Source organism: Talpa occidentalis, unplaced genomic scaffold (assembly GCF_014898055.3).
Source record: "Talpa occidentalis isolate TD23 unplaced genomic scaffold, MPIMG_talOcc4v2.1 talOcc4.10, whole genome shotgun sequence".
Taxonomy (NCBI): Eukaryota; Metazoa; Chordata; class Mammalia; order Eulipotyphla; family Talpidae; genus Talpa; species Talpa occidentalis.
In genome coordinates this window covers 11390473-11408161 of record NW_023600993.1, presented here as the reverse complement: position 1 = coordinate 11408161, position 17689 = coordinate 11390473, and the positions used below count along the sequence as shown (strand labels likewise).

The 17689-nt window shown below is 43.4% G+C and overlaps 1 protein-coding gene across 1 annotated transcript in view; it reads right to left on the bottom strand.

Annotated features, from left to right (window-relative positions):
• Nucleotides 1-10179, bottom strand: part of MRPL3 (mitochondrial ribosomal protein L3) — a 32177-nt gene extending 21998 nt beyond the window's left edge. The window contains exons 1-4 of the mRNA XM_037524393.2: nt 9968-10179; nt 8500-8684; nt 7461-7552; nt 6583-6681 (exon numbers count right to left, since the gene is read on the bottom strand). Coding sequence (XP_037380290.1) covers nt 6583-6681; nt 7461-7552; nt 8500-8684; nt 9968-10059 — 468 coding nt within the window. The 5' untranslated portion in view covers nt 10060-10179. The remainder of the gene's footprint in view (nt 1-6582; nt 6682-7460; nt 7553-8499; nt 8685-9967) is intronic.
• Between the last annotated feature and the right edge of the window lie 7510 nt (nt 10180-17689).

The window sequence follows — 17689 nt, the reverse complement described above, 5'->3', positions numbered from 1 at the left end:
GTGCCCACCATCTTCTGAATCAACAGATTCCCCTTTCCTAATCGAAGTTTCCTGTCAGTATGTAAAGATGTCACAATAAATCACACATCCAAGCAAAACTGCTTGATCAGTCTAATCTTTCTGACGCCCTGACAGCAAATTTCCTTATAAGACCTGCTGAGTCTACTTCTTCCCCTCCTGTTGTAAGCCAACATCAATAAGGTGCTTTCAATCCCTAACACTGCAAAAATAAGTGTCTGTCAAGGTCATCAACCAATGCCACATGGTGAAACACGATGATCAAAATTTCACTGGCTCTATCAGCAATGTCTGGCACAGGTGACCACTCACCACTCAGTTCTCTCACGTGCTAATGACCTTCCGTTTTCTAACTCCAATACCAAATTCTACTCTTCAATGACAGATTCCCATGTCCAAGTGCCAAATCACCATCCCACTTTGCCATCACACAGCAATTCAAGTTTCATATCCACACTGAACTCAACATCCCCACAAGCCTGCTCTCCAGGTTTTCCAAATCTCAGTGAGTGGCAATTCCAAACTTCCGCTATTTGGAACGAAAACCTTGAGGTCACCTCTGACTCCTCTCTTCCTCACACCCCACCCATCAACAATACTTACAGACTTTTACAATCCAGCCCACACCAACCACTTCTCATCCCCACCCCAAACCACATCTTTTGCCCGGATTATCTGAATAGCCATCTACCTGGTGTGACCCCTAGTCCGCTCTCCACTTACAGGCTAGCACCAACCTTTTAACTCACGTCTCTACAATTCCATATCATGCAGAACCAAGTCCTAAGTCCTTACCATGGCTTACAAGGTTCTTGTCAATCTGACCTCATCTGCCATTCTGCTGGCTCACCCTGCTTCAGGGACAATGCAGTCCTCTCTGTTCCAAGAACACATCAAACCCCTGCCTCAGTTCCTTTGCACATACCGTTTGTCCCCCCTGCTTAGAATGCTTTCCTGTCAGATTTTTGCATGACTTGTTCCTGCAAACTTCACCCTACCTTTCCCGACAACTTCATCTAAAACAGCACTCCCTGTCACCTTGTAATCCCCTCCACCTACTTTAACTTCTCAGAGCACTTTCATCTGCTGCTATATATATATATATATATATATATATATATATATATCTGTACTGTTTAATTGTCAATGGAACAGTCTGTCTCACACCCAAGAGCAGCGACTGTAGTGTGCTCTGTCCCCAGCTCCTGGTAGGTCCTGCTGTCTGTTTTTTCCTGCACCCCCACGCCCCCGTCACCCCACTCTCACTTTTTTAAATAGCCTTGAAACTTCAATAGAAAATGCTGGACATTTTTTCACCATTAAAAATGCCTGCTTCCAACAGACTACAGCCAACACAGGTGTGTCTCACTCCCGGTTCCCTCTCCCGCAACTGTCCTCCAATCATAATGACGCACTGGCAAGTCCCAAGAGCCAATGTTCTCTGTGTGCTGGGCTTACCCACCTGCCTGGGCCAATCTTTTGGCCTGTTATCCCTTACCCGCCCTGCACCACTCATTAAAAAACTATTAAACAGGTTTCTAGTCCCAGCAACAATGACATCTGCTGTCCAGCTGCCTCCCTGAGGGGCCTTGCCAGAGCAGACAGCTCCTGTCGATGTCACCCCTAGACCCTGCCTGCACCTCAGTCACTGGCCACACCGCCTTACACACCTATCTGACTTTCGGCCTGTGATGGCCTACACAGTGGAGGTTGCCTATTCTCTTGTGTCTCCAACTTCAGAGTTAAACACAGTGGCAGTCAGACACTGTGCGAGTGAGCAGAACAAATGCTAAAAAGACACAGGCGATGGGGTCTGGTGTAAAGTCCTGGTGTGTTCCTCCAAGTCACCCACCTTTCTACTCTGGCTGCTGTTGCCTCAGTTCTCAGCACACAACAGTGCTGTGTCTGCAGCTTGACAGAGCATGGTCTCTGTCTTCAAGTCTAGTTATTAAGATTTGTAGGCCGAAAATAAACACCACAACTTACTTTGAGAATGAACACATTCACAAGAAACTAAACTCTATGAAACTGAACCAATCATAATTTGTAATAGAAAAAAGCAGTAACTGGGCCTCCCCGGTGGTGCAGCAGTTGAGCGCTGGGTTGCGAAGCTGCCCACAGCCTCTGCAGTGCCGGTTCGATCCCCGGCTGCTCCCCGGCCACTGGAGGAGGGCCCCACATGGCGTGCAGACCTCTCCTGCCGCCCGCTGCTCCCCTCAGCAGTGTACTTCGGTCCTTCTGCCTGCTCTGCTCCCCGCTCTGGTGAATTCTCCCACCCTCCCGCGCTTTTGACTGTACCCAGTGCTCATATAAATAAATAAAAATAAATCTAAAAAAAAGAAAAAAGCAGTAACTAAAACACCCTAACGAACTTAAGAGGATACTAATGAAAACAAATTACTCGTCTCCCAAATTCCAATTGTCTGTCTGCACAGTCAGACATCTGCAGAATGACTGACTGCACAGTACAGGCAGGTAGTGATGAATTTTTTAAGAAGTGAGCTGTTAATGCTCCTTAACTTACCTAGTAGCCTGCCTTTAGTAAGCATGAAATTGCATGGCACTGGCCCGAAGTCTAGAACTTTACCCCCCGTCCCCACCCCGAGAATCTCCGAGACCCTCCACTAAGACCACAGAACTAACGCTGAGCAGCTCTGCCCTGGATGTCCACGAAGACTGTTTTGTACCTCAGAGTTCCCCCAAGAAGCTCTCCCTGCCTGCAAGAGTGACAACACAAACAATCCAGTCATTCTCTAGGCTCAGCAGAAATCAAAGGCTAATACTAAACACTACTCTCACCACAGTCCCTGCTTTTCCTCCTCAGTCACACTGAATTCTTCTACAACAAAAGCAAACATGACATTTCTTTTCAAAAGATGGCTCCTTGAAATTACTTCCTTGAATTATCAGTTCAGAGTAATTAAATTTTAGAACACACTTCAATTTTGTTTTTGACTTGCACATAGTCCGCTTGGTAGTTTAAAAGCATATTATTTTATTAGTGTCAGTTTTTAGGTATGCCAGGAGGCTTTTGAAAACAAAACAAAAAAACACTACTTTTTCAGTAATATAGACAAGATTAACATCTTGACCTATGTGACTATATATTAAGACATAAAAGGTAACCTTCCCATTTCACTAAAATTGAACACTTTATATATTTTCTTTTAAAATAATTATATATGGTGTCAACCATTAGAAAAACCAAATGCTGAGTTGAAACCAGCAGCAGTGTAACAGAGGTGGTTTTTTAAAACTTCCAAATGATTTCAAAAGGCAATTTAGAAGACTGACAGCAGGTCACACTTGGCTAATCCTATCCACGAGGCTGCGTTTTTTCCTCCCTCAAAGTTGTCTGCAATTACCCCTCGCACAATGAAAATGCTTTTCTGCTTCCAAGATGAATTGATTAACTCAACTTCTAGGGCATTCAGCTTCCTCATTCAAAAACACTATGTACCACATCTGTTTATATTAAGGTACAAAAATAGCAAAACCAAAGTAGCCTAATTTCTTGGAGGTCTAAATTCTCTAAAAATTAAAGGAAAAAAAGCAGTTGTAACCCTAGCATTCATAAAACTGATTTGACCAATGTATTTTAGAATGCTTAACTATGTAATATTTTATATTCATCTGTCTTGGCATTGTTTTTTAAACCCCACCGTAATTAATTTACTTGTAATTCCCTGAGGGTTGTAACACCCAAGAGGAAGTCTGTATACTTTTATTTCCAAAAATCTTTTTCCTTTCTGGACCAAAATGTTTTTCTTCTAAAAAGTATTAAACCTTCATTTTCATATCTCATTTTGAACAGAGGTGATCCAAAGGCAAGTTTTTTTCTTAATGTTGCAATAAGAGTCCTCTGGACTTAAGGAGTAAACAGGGTCCTTGCAGCACTTCTAATACTAGAGAATAGTTTTAACTGTTTATGTAATTTCTGAGGGTGACAGTCCACCCAGCATAAGAATACTGCATCCAAACCACTCTGCTGTGCTGTACATTTACTCAAGAGGATAAAGCTTAAAACATGTAGATCAGTCTCAAGCAAGATAGTGCTAAACTGTCACTACTGTAGTATTTTGAGTATTATGTTAATAAAATTTTATTTATAAAACACCTTCATCACTAAGTAAATTAAATTAGCTGCCAAATATATCTTGGGGGAATGTTTGTATGTTCTTGAGAATTAAAGTATCAGAGAACCATTGAGACTTTTAGAACTAGAAGAGAATTTAGAGATGACTGATCCAATCTCCTGCTTTTATAAGTAACAATGTATGTTCAAAAACAAGGCATGAAGGGAGCTAATGAAGAAATCATGATTAGAACTCAGCTTCTCTGACCCCACATCTACTTGTTTTCCCACCAAGTTTGAGGAAGCAATGTTCACAGATCTATTGAAGCAGAGTGGATTATTCCAATTTGATGCTTGCTGTAAAGCCACAAAGTTACAAAACTGATAGTGAAAATCAAGATGATGGTGCTGGCTAGAACAAAGCACAGAACCACTACTTGGAAAACAGTGGCATCTCTCAAACCAAAGATTTGTTCACATGGAGGCTAGCACATATTTTAAACATTTAAAAATTGAGTATTTGACATTTAAAAAAATTCGTAAATACTTCATTGTGCTTTTAATTACTATGGAATTATCGGAACTCTGAAATTATTAGTCAATAAACTGTCAATTATTAACAGCAGGACAGATATTATTTGAAAGCTTTAATGAGAAGTGAATGGAATATTACATGATCAAAACAGGCAAAACAGCTTATTTCTCTAATACTTGCAAAACAGGCAACTATCTTCTCTCCTGTTCAACAATAGGACGCTTATGATTTCAACCATTGTCAGTATTGTCAACCATATATATTATGGTCGCTGGTCAATCTATCCCACTATAGACAAGGTAACTCCACCTGGATTTTCTGTGAACGCCTCAAATATACATCTTTCCTCCCAAATTTTCCTTTCCTGTTCCTATTCTAGGCTATAGTGTCAGCCTGACCCAGCTGCTTAGAAACCACTCCCTGCCTGCGTCCTTTCACACACACTTCACAGAACTTTACAACCCCCGCCTCTTTCAAGCCCAATGCAACTGCCCTCATTCAAAGGATTTCTTCACTCTCCCCTAGTGCTTAAACTCCCAAATGCCTCCTTGTGTCCAGATTCTTCTCATTTAACCAAGATAACAACCCATCAACTTAGTGCCCTAGTTAAAGAATTCAGAAAGCTCCTTTGAGTCTACAGGATAAAGTAGAAACTCTAGCATTCTACTCTGACAGCTGCACCCTTTGCATCTTTATCACTTGCCCCCACTGGAGGCACACCTGCGTGCAAAGATCCTAATGCACCAGTTTTCCTTCCAAGCACACACTCTTCCACCATCTCTGCGGCAGAAAACACTCCCTCTGGAATGCCTCTAACACCCATTCTCCTTTCTCATCCCCCTATGAAACCTCAGATTTCCTCAAACAGCACTGGCAGTCCCCCCATTCTGTGCTTGTTGCATTTATAACACTGTACCAGGACGCTGGCTTTATCTGCCCACCTTCTTTCCCACCCTGAGTTTCTAGAGGGTGGAAATCCACATACAATTAAGAAAGGAAGGCTCTGAAGTCTGATTGTCATTATACTTCTTACCAGTGGGTGGCCCTGAGACAGTTACTTAACCTCTGTAGCCTCAGGCTGAAGAGGCTGCATGGGTTAACAAATCAAACATTACGTACGTAGCACACAATACATGCTTAATAAAAGTAAGCCATGACAAGGAAATAGGAGGCACTTGGACAGTTGTAGTGTAAGGTTTGTACCCTGCACTGTAAGCAATTTACAATGGTAAAACATTTACCTTACCTCAGAGATAAGCAACAGGACTTCATAAATTGAAAGATGTTTCATTACCCATCAGTGAAGACCGTCACTTTTTAGACAGGTATTCCTTGCTTTTAGTCATCCAATAGAGGACACTAATTGCACACTTTTTGAATGTAAACTACAAACTCAGCATTCTATTAGTATTCTATTTGGGAAAACATGCTTAAAAAAATAAAAACGATTTCATGTGGGTTCACCTACAACTTTCTCCCAAGTACCTAAAGTTCAATTCTAGAAGATACAAAATTAATCTTCACATACCCTTGGTGAACTGTTAAGACAACTGAGAGAAAAGCAACAACAAAATAACCAAATAGCTATAGTATATTGAGTTTGTTACATGCCAGGCACATCTGAAAAGTCTCATTTAATACTGGTAATATACCTCTTAAGTAGTACTTTATTCCCATTTTACAAATGGGCCAATATGGCAGCTTAGAGGAGGGAAAAGTAACTTGTTTCAGATTTTGGGGGAGTGGTGCGGGTAAAGGGGTGATTTACTGGAATAAACTCAATGCATTTCAGACTCCTGGGATTCAACGACTCTACTAAGACATCCCCCCCATATCCACAACTCATCTCATGGACAAATACAAGTTTATAGCTATGAAATATCTTTAAAATTCAAAGAATCCGGATCTGAAAATAATGAAAGACACTATTCTAGGAGTGAAAACACATCCTTACATGGAAGCGTGACACAGTTTTGCCTCCAACAGTCAGGGTTGCCATTTTCCCATCACAGTTTTCCTTTGGAGTATATTTCAGAACATGACAGTCTTGTACCTAAAAAAGTAAACAACAAAAAACCTAAGTATATAGCCCAAGATATGGTGAACATTACGTGCTAGCCACACTGAGGTCCTAAGACACTTAAAAATCCTTAAAGTTATTTATCTTTTCAACATTAAGCACAATCTTAAAATACAGAAGCTTTTTAAAAAATGGCAAATACACATAGAACATATAGATAACACATACAGAAATGTAAAACAAAGATACAACAAAATTAGTACTTACAAAGAACATACATGTAACCAGCACACATGTCAGGGAGAATCCACAAAGCTCCTCTGTGACACTCAAGCTGTCCCCTCACAGCACCCCCGCCCCCCAACACACACAGTTTATTCCTCAAGCTGAGTGTGGTCCTAAGTGTGGTCCTGAGACGAGGTGCATCAGCATCACTTGGGAACTTAAAAATGGAGATTCTCAGAACTCAGTGGAGCACTAGGAAACCAGCATCTCTATTTGATCATAACCCTTCGGGTTGATGCTGCTATTCCCTTCAACCATTGATTATGAACTAAACTAGCAGATTGTTGAGGCCAGTTAGAATCCTTTTTTATCCACTGTGCCAATCTCAATGCCAGTATCAATAAAGGGACCGTTCAGACTGAGAATATTCACTGAAGCCAACAGAAGTCAACTTCTTTAATAGTGTGGACACTCAACATTATGCTATTCCTCACCACAGTTACACTTCAGGATCATGTATTGCCCATTCAGATTTGCACAAACAGACCTCAGCACACATCCAAGTCATCACACCTTTTGTTTCTTACCTGAAGTAATGTGACCGCGTGCTTTTTACCATCTTTGGTCCATAAAGGCATCATACCCAGCTTCAGGGCAATAAGGCCTACTCTAGAGGAACCTAGCAATTAAAAACAAATCAGTGTAATTACAAACTTTTTCAACACTTGCCAATGATGCAACAGTATTTCCCAAACTGTGGTTTCAAGGAGGAACAGGCAGATCAGAAACAGGCTAATGCCTTCAGAGAGTAAAACTCAGCTGTTTAACAGCTCTAAGTGCCTTCAATCATGTCTGGCAATATATATTGGTACTCTAAATTTTTGTTAAAATCAAATTTCAGTGTATAAAATAAACAGGTAAACTAGCAAATTCTGGTTTTAAAATAATGGTATGAATGGAGAACATGAAAAACCCATCATTATGCTTTGCTTCCCTAGTATCAATTCATATCCAAGCTCATTAATGAGAAAACATCTACCACTCAAAACCCCAGGTATCAGTTGGGGTTAGAAGCACAAGTGGGCATGCTGCTGAAATAGGTCAGTCTCCTTCATGACACTTGGCTTTGTTACAACTGTCACAATAAACCCAAACCAGAGACCACACTGTTAACAGGAAAGGGCTTGTTTGCCTCAATCTGGCCACATCTGGGTTTAGCACTGGGCACAAAGAGCTGATTCTGGTTTACGCTGGCAACCTCAAGTGCCTGATAACATCCCAATTGAAAACACCTGTGTGGCACATTACAGTTAAGCTCACACTCTTCCAGCTTTGCCCCCCTAATTTATTCCCCCTCCTTTTTTTGTCTAAAGGAAACAATGAAAGCGTATGCAAAATAATCTTTCACCTACAAAACAGCTTAAGGAAGTTTAGATTATCCTCAGACATTCACTAACAGTAAATCAGAATGCTGGGAATAAACTTGCAAACCAAACTACAACAAAACAGACCCACTTAAATCATGAAAAATAAATTCGAGAGATAAATTTCTCAGTTGAGTGATCCTGAGTGTGCCAGCCACACAGTAATTAGCAGATGAGAACACATCAAGCAGAAAATAACCACCTGGCTCCCAGGGATGCATAGGCCATGGCTCGTCTTTCAGAGGACACAGTTTACTTGCTAATTGGGCTTTATTTTCATCAGAGGCCAGCTGCTTAACAAACGGGACATTTTCTTCAGAAAGATGCTCATCCCACCAAGTACCACTCTTGTCATGGAAACTTCTAGCCAAAAGCCAGATGTCTGTTCTGCAAAAGTGAAAATGAGAAAACCAACCATCATTCAAAAGGTTCCCACACTTGGTGTCGGGAAGGGAGGTCAGAGGCATTGGAAAGTGTAGTCAGGCCTTAGGAAAGGGTTTGAAATCTGAAAATTTTCTCTCTGCCAATCCTTATAACAAGGGGGCTCACATTTTAACTGTTCATGTTTACCCTGTAGTAAAGGTCTTTATCTTTTTTAGGATAAACCTATTTCTTTTTTTTTTAAGATTAATTTATGCATATAAATATGGGGTACAGGCCAGAGGCGTGGGGGATGGGGGGGAGGCTTCACCAGAGACAGAGTGGGGAACAGAACAGGCAGACTGACCGCAGTACACTGCTGAGGGGAGCAGCAGGTGAGTCAGGAGAGGTCTGCTGCGCCATGTGGGTTGCTCCCTCCCTGGCAGGAGGCCGGGAATCGAACTACAGAGGCTGCGGACAGTTTCATAGGTTGAGTCTTAACCCCTTGCGCCACCAGGGAGGCCCCTTAGGATAAGCATATTTCAAAGCAGTCTCGTCTAGACACAGAAGCCACCGACTCATCTGAACCTGTATCTTAATAGTTTAATATCCAGCGGAAGCAGCAGAATGTGGAACGCCAATCTCAGATAAGCCACCCCCAATCTGATAAGCGACCTCTTCCCTGCAGCCTCAGCTCTGAATGACGCAGAAACTGGGTGTCCAAATTTAAAAGATTCATAAAAGACATGACCTCTGGCCATTTGAGCAAACCAAAAAGGACGACGGAAGAGAGACCGAGAAGGTGATGTGTAATTCTTGCACGCAGGGACAGAAAAATAATAGTTTTCGCAGTCTATTCCCCCGTGATTCACAGACCCTATTTTGCACCTATTGGTTGAGGGATCTCAGGCGAGTTACTTCTAAGCCTCCGTTTCACCTGCACAACTGAAGAGTGATCGCATCTGTAGGAAGGATGACAGCTCGCCCATGTTTCACGAGCTGGGGCACCTATTTACCTTACAGAGATTTAGTATTCAGTAAACGCTCATGAATAGGCAGGTATTACCGCTACTGCTAAAGCTCGTGGTCAGTCGCTGGCTCGCGAGCGTGAAAAGCAAGCAAACAAAACCGTTCAACCCTTTAAGGGCACGTCCTTTGGGGAACGCTCCTTAAGCTTCTGTTCATGGGACTCAACAGAGGTTCTTCCCCTGCACCCAGGCTGACCCCTCCTCGCCCGGCCAGGCCCGGCTCAAGGGCGCAGTGTTGCAGGGACACCCTCCACACCCCCTCCCTCCCTGGCGCACACCCACCTGTAGCCCAGGCTCCCGGCGGCACCCAGGCCGCCCGCACCGCGGCTCCACACCTGGGCGCCGGCCTGAGCCAGCAGCCTCCAACCCGGCATGCCGTGGCCGGGGAGGGGTGGGCCCCTACACCTCCGGGAGTCCCGCCGCTCTGCTGTCAGGGCGTCCCCAAGCGGCCGTCTCGCGTCCACCAGGGCTCCCCGGACCCCGCCAGCAGGCCGCTGTGCCCTCCCGGGCGGAAAGAGAAGCGGCGGAGCCACTTCCGGTCCGTGCGCTATGCGCTCCGGCACCTGGGCTCACCACCCACCCGGAACTAGAGTTCCGCCTCCGAAATGGTCCTAGCTTGGATCAGAGTCAGGATGCGGAGGGCGGGGCCGGTTCTTCTCGCCCGGTGTTGACAAAGGCGGCTGGTGGGACTTCAGATTTTAGGAGACTGGGAAGAACTAGGAACAGGTTTCCTGAGGAAGCGAAATCACCCCTAAATAATGTCCACTGGGAGGGAGGTTATTTGTACTAAGTTGCTCTTGATAGTCTTACACAGGTATATGTTCAAAGTAATCCCCAAAAAGGAAATTATTTTTATATCATGAGGGAACTCAGACTCCGTTGTGGTGCTGGTTCATAAATGTACATCTGGCAGGTGTGCAGAGCTGACACTGAGGGCCAAGGACAGTATCTGTGGCTTCCAGAGCTGGACCTAAAGATATTGCTGCACTGTCGAGGCGCTCTGTAGCTCCCTCTGGGGAAGCCAGGGGCCATGTCTTGCAAGCTCCCAAATGGCTTTGTAGAGAGGCAGTTATGAGGACGAACCAGCTTTTCAACCACCTAGGAAGGGGATCCCCCAACCCAGGCAACCCTTCAGGTGACTGCAACAGGTAGAAGACCTCAAGCCTGAACACCCAGTCAAGAAGCTCATGGTTTCCGTGAAAATTGCTGGAGAATTAAATGACAGCTTTTCTTTTCAGCCACTAAGTTTTAGGGTGATGTGTTGCAGCAAGATAACTAATCCACCTTCCTTACAAACAAACCCCTGTCCTGGGTTTCAGACACAACCTAATTACCATGTGTGTGACTTGGACATTTATGCCACTACTCCAAAAGTCTGTTTCCTTATTTGCCAAATGTGTGTTTGTAGAAGTCTGGAAATTAAAATGTTTGGCCATTTCAACACCTTTTTATTGGTGTGCTGACTAAACAGGTAATGGAGTGCCCCAACTTAAAGTTTGATTAGCTTGTTGCAGCAAGAGAGCATACACCTGAGAGTCTCCCTACATTGAGGGGCTTGTTATAAGATTTGAACTGATGCTGGGTGTTTTTAAAGTGGTGTCAGGGAAGCAGGGATTGTTTTGGAATTGATTTTATCAAGAGATAAGGACAGTTCAGCAATTAGGCATCCCTGCAATTAGGCATCTCAATCATTTCCTTGTGCAGGCAAGGAAAAAAAGTGAGACTAAGGGCAATGCTGGTCAGAAAGCAGAAATCACTCAGAAGGAACTACTAATCAGCTTGATTATGGCCGGCTGGTTTACAGGAAGGCAAACAAGGATGATTCCAGAGTTTTCTTATGTTCCCTTGTGCAGCTTCTGGGTAAATATCTAGTGCTTCTTCTATTCAGAGAGACAAAAGACAGACTTGAAGGAATGTCCAAAAAGACTGAATATGACCGAGTATGAACAACAAATTTTAGGAAGGAGAGGAGACAGGTCATCAATGGGGATGAACCACTGACCCCAGGTGCCCTTCCACTGTGCTAGTGGCCCCTATTGGAGATGACGGGCAGCTGAGGAGTGTCCAGCCGAGAACTGCAAAAGGCAGGGAGGGGCACAGCTTGGCTGCTCCGGGTCACACAGCCTCTGTAGTCCCTCCTTCTGTGGTGTTTAGACTCCAACCAGGCCTTGCAAGTAGGATCGTCATGGCAACTCGCTTGCCTGCACGGCTGAGCTGAGACAGGATTCCCTTAGTAACCGTGAACCCGGGAGATGATGCTTAAAATAATCTTTTATGCCCAGGCAGAAATGCCTTTGCAGTTTTATTAACCATGAAGCATCATGGGGCATGTCTTTCACTCCCACTTTATTTTAAAATGGAACAGAATGGCTTTTTAAAGCAGGAATTTCCAGCCAAGGCCAAATGCTGTTCTTGCTCCACAGAGCATACCTCCTGCTGAAACCAATGAGTGTCACACCTGAGTTCTGAGAGAAGCTTCTGGTCTCTGTCATAAAAATTACCTTCAAATAAACCAGGTGCTCTCTGGCTGAGATCACTGGACTTCATCTCCTCTCTTTTCTATTATTGAAATCCCAGTCAGTCTCTCGGTAGGGCAAATAGAGTTGGCAACCATTTAGGGTTTGGGCCACTTAGCCTGACAGTCTCTTGCATCTGGCGCCCTCCCTGCTCTCACCTCAGCTCCAGTTCTCCCTCGTCTTCAAGGCCAGCCTTAGGCCTTCTTCCTCCATGAGGACTCCCTCATAATCCCAGCCTGGCTCTTTCTGCTGTTACCTCTCACCAGGTATATGTATGTTATTGTGTGGTATTATTCGCATTAACTCTAAGTAACAAGAATCCTCAAGTTTGTAAACCATGTCTTCTTGCAAATTCTCGAAAGACATAATTTTATCTCCAAACTCTCCCAGAAACCCTGTATTTATAATAAGAGATCCAGAAATACTCGGGCATTTTAGTGGAGGTAGTTACACAACTTTGTGAATATACTGAAAACCCTAGATGTGGGCCTCTCCGGTGGCGCAGCGGTTGAGCTCTGGGTTGCAAAGCTGCCGGCGGCCTCTGCGGTGCCGGTTCAATCCTTGGCTGCTCCCCGGCCACCAGAGGAGGGTCCCACATGGCGCGCAGACCTCTCCTGCCGCCCGCTGCTCCCCTCAGCAGTATACTTCGGTCCTTCTGCCTGCTCTGCTCCCCACTCTGGCTCTGGTAAATTCTCTCACCCTCCCACGCTTCTGACTGTACCCAGTGCATGTACAAACAAACAAACAAATAAATAAATACATGCCTCTAAAAAAAAAAAAAAAACAAAACCCTAGACGTGTACACATCAAAAGGGGGATCTTTATGGTGTGTGAATTGCACGTTGATAATAAAACAAAAATAACTACATGGAAATGTGAAATATGGAGAGAGCGAAGCCAGAGTTACCACAGTGATGGGAGTATAGGCACGCCAGAAAGGGTGTGAACTTAGGCTACCAAATGTCTATCAGAAAGTGAAGGGTTTTGCCCTACCTTTTGACAGGTTCCTTCTGCCGCTGCCTCCATCCACTCAGGAGGAGCCTGGGACTTGATTCATTTAAGGGGAAGCTGGGAGCTATCTTTTCCAGAATTGGGAAGGTCTGGGCTCAGATTCTGTTACTCGCCTATGTCATGCACCTGGGTAAATCACTTAGTTTCTCTGAGTTTCTTCACCTGTAAACTCTGATTAAAAATCCTCCCTCCTTCAAAGGCAACAGTATGGAGTCAATGAAATGATTCCTATAAAGTGCTTAACATGGCACTTGGTATAAAAAAAATAAAAAAATGCTGACTACTTTTATCAAATATTATATATATTATGTCCTACTGTCTATGTTTACATGCAATTTGTTAGATATCACAATACTTATGAAAACTCTCGATTCATCCCTTTCTAATTTTCTTATTCATATTTTCTGCGTGATGCAATTATATAATTTTCCTAGTAAGATGTTAGGTGTCTTTGTCACTCTTTTGGCTTCTACTGTCCTTTATCTTCATGTCTGTTGACCTTTTAATACTACAGCTATATACATACACTAGATTATGTTCTATTCTTTAAAAACATCACCTCCACCTCCATCACCCCACCCCATTACCACCTCCATCACCACCACCACCATCTTCCCCACCAGCAGGGATCCCCAGCTCCTCTCTGGATGAGGGATAGTGTGCTAAGCTCACCCCCTTCTCTTTCTTTTATCTCTCTTGGGAATCCACAACTTCCAGTTAGGAGCATTGCAGAGAATGGTAAGTGTGAGTCTGCAAATTTTGCCTTAAAGGAAAACAGTTTCCTACAAGTCAGTCAGTTGTGACAGGAATGGTAATTTGTCTGTGAGAGTGCATGGTCTCCAAAAAAAGTAGCTGCTGCCCTTTGAGGGCTGTAGTGATAGGAGTAATAAAAAAGCTCTTCATAAATTTCAATGAAAAATGTCGAGCCATTTATGGAGTGTCGAGCATAATGCTAAATGCTTGCAAATATTATTTCATTTCATCCCCACAGCAATCTAGGAGGAAAGTACTGTGGTCAGAGAGATTAGAAAAATCATCCAAGACTCCATATCTGGTAAACATCCCTATAAAGTCTGACATCTCATCCAGCCTGGTGTAGAAACAAGGCTTCCTAAATCCTGCTCTATTTTTCCCATGCTACATGATGCTGAACCTTTGGGTTTGCTGTTTTGAATGATGGAACGCTGAAGTTATTTATAAATTTTCTCCTTGCTTAAGTTATGGCCAGCAGGAAAGGAGAAAAATGGTCTTTAAAGTGAAATATCAACTAGATTGAAAGTGTCTGAATGTAAAATGTCACTCTGGGCAAGTCTTTCTACACACGGGAGTTTGGGACTCGGTCAGACAACACAATAGATTACATCAGAAATCGATTCTTAGGGAAATTAACACTGTCATCTGCACTGGACATGTCCTCCCCTGTGCACACGAGACATCCCAGTGCTGGGTAGTTGGGGGTCTCCAGCTGTAGAAAGGAGCTAGAGGTAATGGCATCTCTCTTGGGGTCCTTCCTGGGAAGGATAAAGTCTGTGGGATGAGAGTCATTCTCTTTCAAATTTCCCTCAGATTTCCCCTCAAACTTCCATCAAATTTAGAGCTCTTTATCCACAATTCCCCTCCGGCTTCCAAGAAGGGGAGAGTCTTGATCTTAATTTCCCATTCTCTCTTGCTTACACTTCTGAGTTACCTTATTCCAAACCCTAAAAGGAAAAATGTAACAGGCCATCATATAATAGATGCTAAGGGAAATGGTAAGAAGGGGTAGCTATAAAATTAAGAAGAATCTCAGTGGGTTTCCCGAAGGCAGAGGCGAGGCACTGGGAGGGGCCCTAAAATTGCCTGTCCTTTTGCTCCTTTGTGGCCCTGGAATGCTTTTATCCAATCTGGGAACAAACTGTTGGTATCGCATCTGTTTCTTTTCCATCTCATTTCAGGAAGTGAAGTAAAGGTCGGTGAATGGGCGGGGTCTTGGCTTCCTTCCACAAATGCCCAAGCACCCTCTATGTTCCAAATGCCATGTCCATCTGCTCTCTGTGTGCTGAGCCTACAGGGCCAGCAGAAATGAACCCACTCTCCAAGGTCTTAAAGCAGAATATTTAGCATAAAATATTGATAGAGGAGCAATAGCATATTCATTTAGATACTTCTCATCCCTAATGGATTCAGGGACCACAAGGGAGTAGGGGGATGGGTCCCCTTTGTGACTGGTGGGGGTAGAGGAAGACTGGCTGGGCGGCAGCCTCTCTCTCTCCCCCTGCACTGCCATCATCTTCCTCTGTCCAAGGCCCCCTACCTTAGAAATCTTTGGCAGCTTGCAACAGAAGTTAACCTTCAACTGGATGACTTGAGAAGGCAGGTGTGGGCTTTGGTGGCTGGAAATTCTGCATATTTAGCTTCAGGCAAGGGAGGATCCAGAGCCTGAGGTTGTCAAATGCTCTCTTATTCTCTTATTCCTTTGCTTCTCAGTTCTACTTCCTCTGTTCTGGCCTCATCCCCAGGGGGCGGCAGGAGGCTGCAGGCACTGCACAGCCTCACTTCTCAGTGCAGCCACATCAAAGGAGAGCAGCGGTCCTGACAGCACCAGCAAAAGCCTCGGGTTTGAAGTATTCGGCAGACTCAGGCCACAGGTTGATCCAGAGCCAGGTCGCTGGTGAGGAGGACCCAGAAATGCTATAGGATTTTGCTTTTTTTCAGTCTAGTTACCTTTTTATGCAGGCTTTTGTTTTTAGGTTACACATCTTGCCCCTCATGCTATAAAGAATGCCTTACAGACCCTTCACATTTAATATACGTTGAACTCAATATTTTAGATACTATCTCCTTAAGCCTTAAGAACTCTAAGGGGTAAGTAGGATTTTCCCCCTTTCACAGATGAGGTTTCTGAGGGTCCGAGAACACAACTACATATACGTTCTGTGGGAATGTATGCCCAAACTCTGGCTCGTGACCACCAGGACTCTGCTGCCTTCCTTGAATGGCAGGATCGGTTGCTGACTCTCCTAGACAGAATGGATACGAGCACATACGGGCTACCCTGCGGTTTGCAGGAGGGCAGCTCGGCTAAGCTCTGATGCTGAGGCTATTAAATAAGGGGACAGAGACAAAACAGGATGGTAATTTCTGGGTTGTGGTTATATTGAATGGTATTTTAGTCACTTTCAATTCATTTGATTCATATTAAACTCTCAATGAATTAGGTTATGAAATTATTTTCTCAGCCTAATTCAGCCCCTGTGGGTGCACACCTTTTTAATACCCCGCAGTCCTGTCCACCGGGCTTGACATTTAGGGCTCTGATTGCTGTCTCTGCTGCAAGGATTGCAGTCCCAGCAGATTGCCGCATTGCCAAGGATTTACATCTGGATTGTTCACAAATGCAGGAGGTCCTTTTTTTTTTTTTTAATGTTACTTGGAAAAAGCATTCAAAATTCAAGAGGGAAGAAAAGGCCTTCATTCTGAAATATACAATACCTTTAAATCATTTATGAAGGAAATTACTTTTTTTTTTTTAAAGAAATCTGTCCCTGGTCATCAGGAACAATATGGGAAAAAGTCTCTGCTATCATAGAGGGAATCCTGCCTACCTTGATTTTTGCTTTCAATTCAACAACAGTTAAATCTAATGAATTAAATGTGCACACATATATATGCATAAAGAAAAGGGCCCTTCCTCTATGAAAAAAAAAAATGTAAGTTTGAATCTACTTTTTTTTTCTTTTGCAAAGTCCTGGGCAAGATGAGAGAAATTATTCATCATATTGAACTTGAAGCTGAATTTATCTTTTGGTAAAATGTATTTTTTGTTCTGTCAACATGGCTGCAGTTTGAGGACCCTCTTACGTGCTCCTGGGTCACAGAGACAGGAATGGCGTGGCTGCCTGGTGCTCCTCTGTGAACCCACACTGGGCTTTAAAATTAGAAACCACTGTAAGTTTAATCAGACAGGAGATGTATACAGAAGCTTGATGTTCTTGGGTAAACTTCAGAATTACATTATTCAACCCAAAGACCCAAAAAAGGCAGGGCCCAAGCAGAGTTACAAATACCAACATTATTTTGCAGGGCTCTGTATTGATGCAAATGGCAGAAGAGTCTTTAAAGTCACACTACAAAGAAAGCTTAGTTGCATTTTGACTGAAGAAGTAAGGAGAATGGGACTTGGGGGATAAATGTGTGCTATTGTAAGCAATATGAAATTTTTGTAGGTATTTAATGAAGTGTTTCTCTTTCTCCAAAGAGTTGTTCAATGAACGATGCATCTTATAATTCATGAGCTCTTAGAGCAAACAAGCTATCCAGTTTTTTTTTTTAATAGGCTCATTTTTTTTTTTTTACTGTGAAGTATTTTACTTGACAGACCATCTTTTGAGAAAATAGCACTTTCCCCCACATTTCTCTATATTCCATTATTTTTACCTTAGTTCAGGCCCTCTTTTATTTCACCTATACTCAATCCAAGTCTCTTTGATGTCAAAAC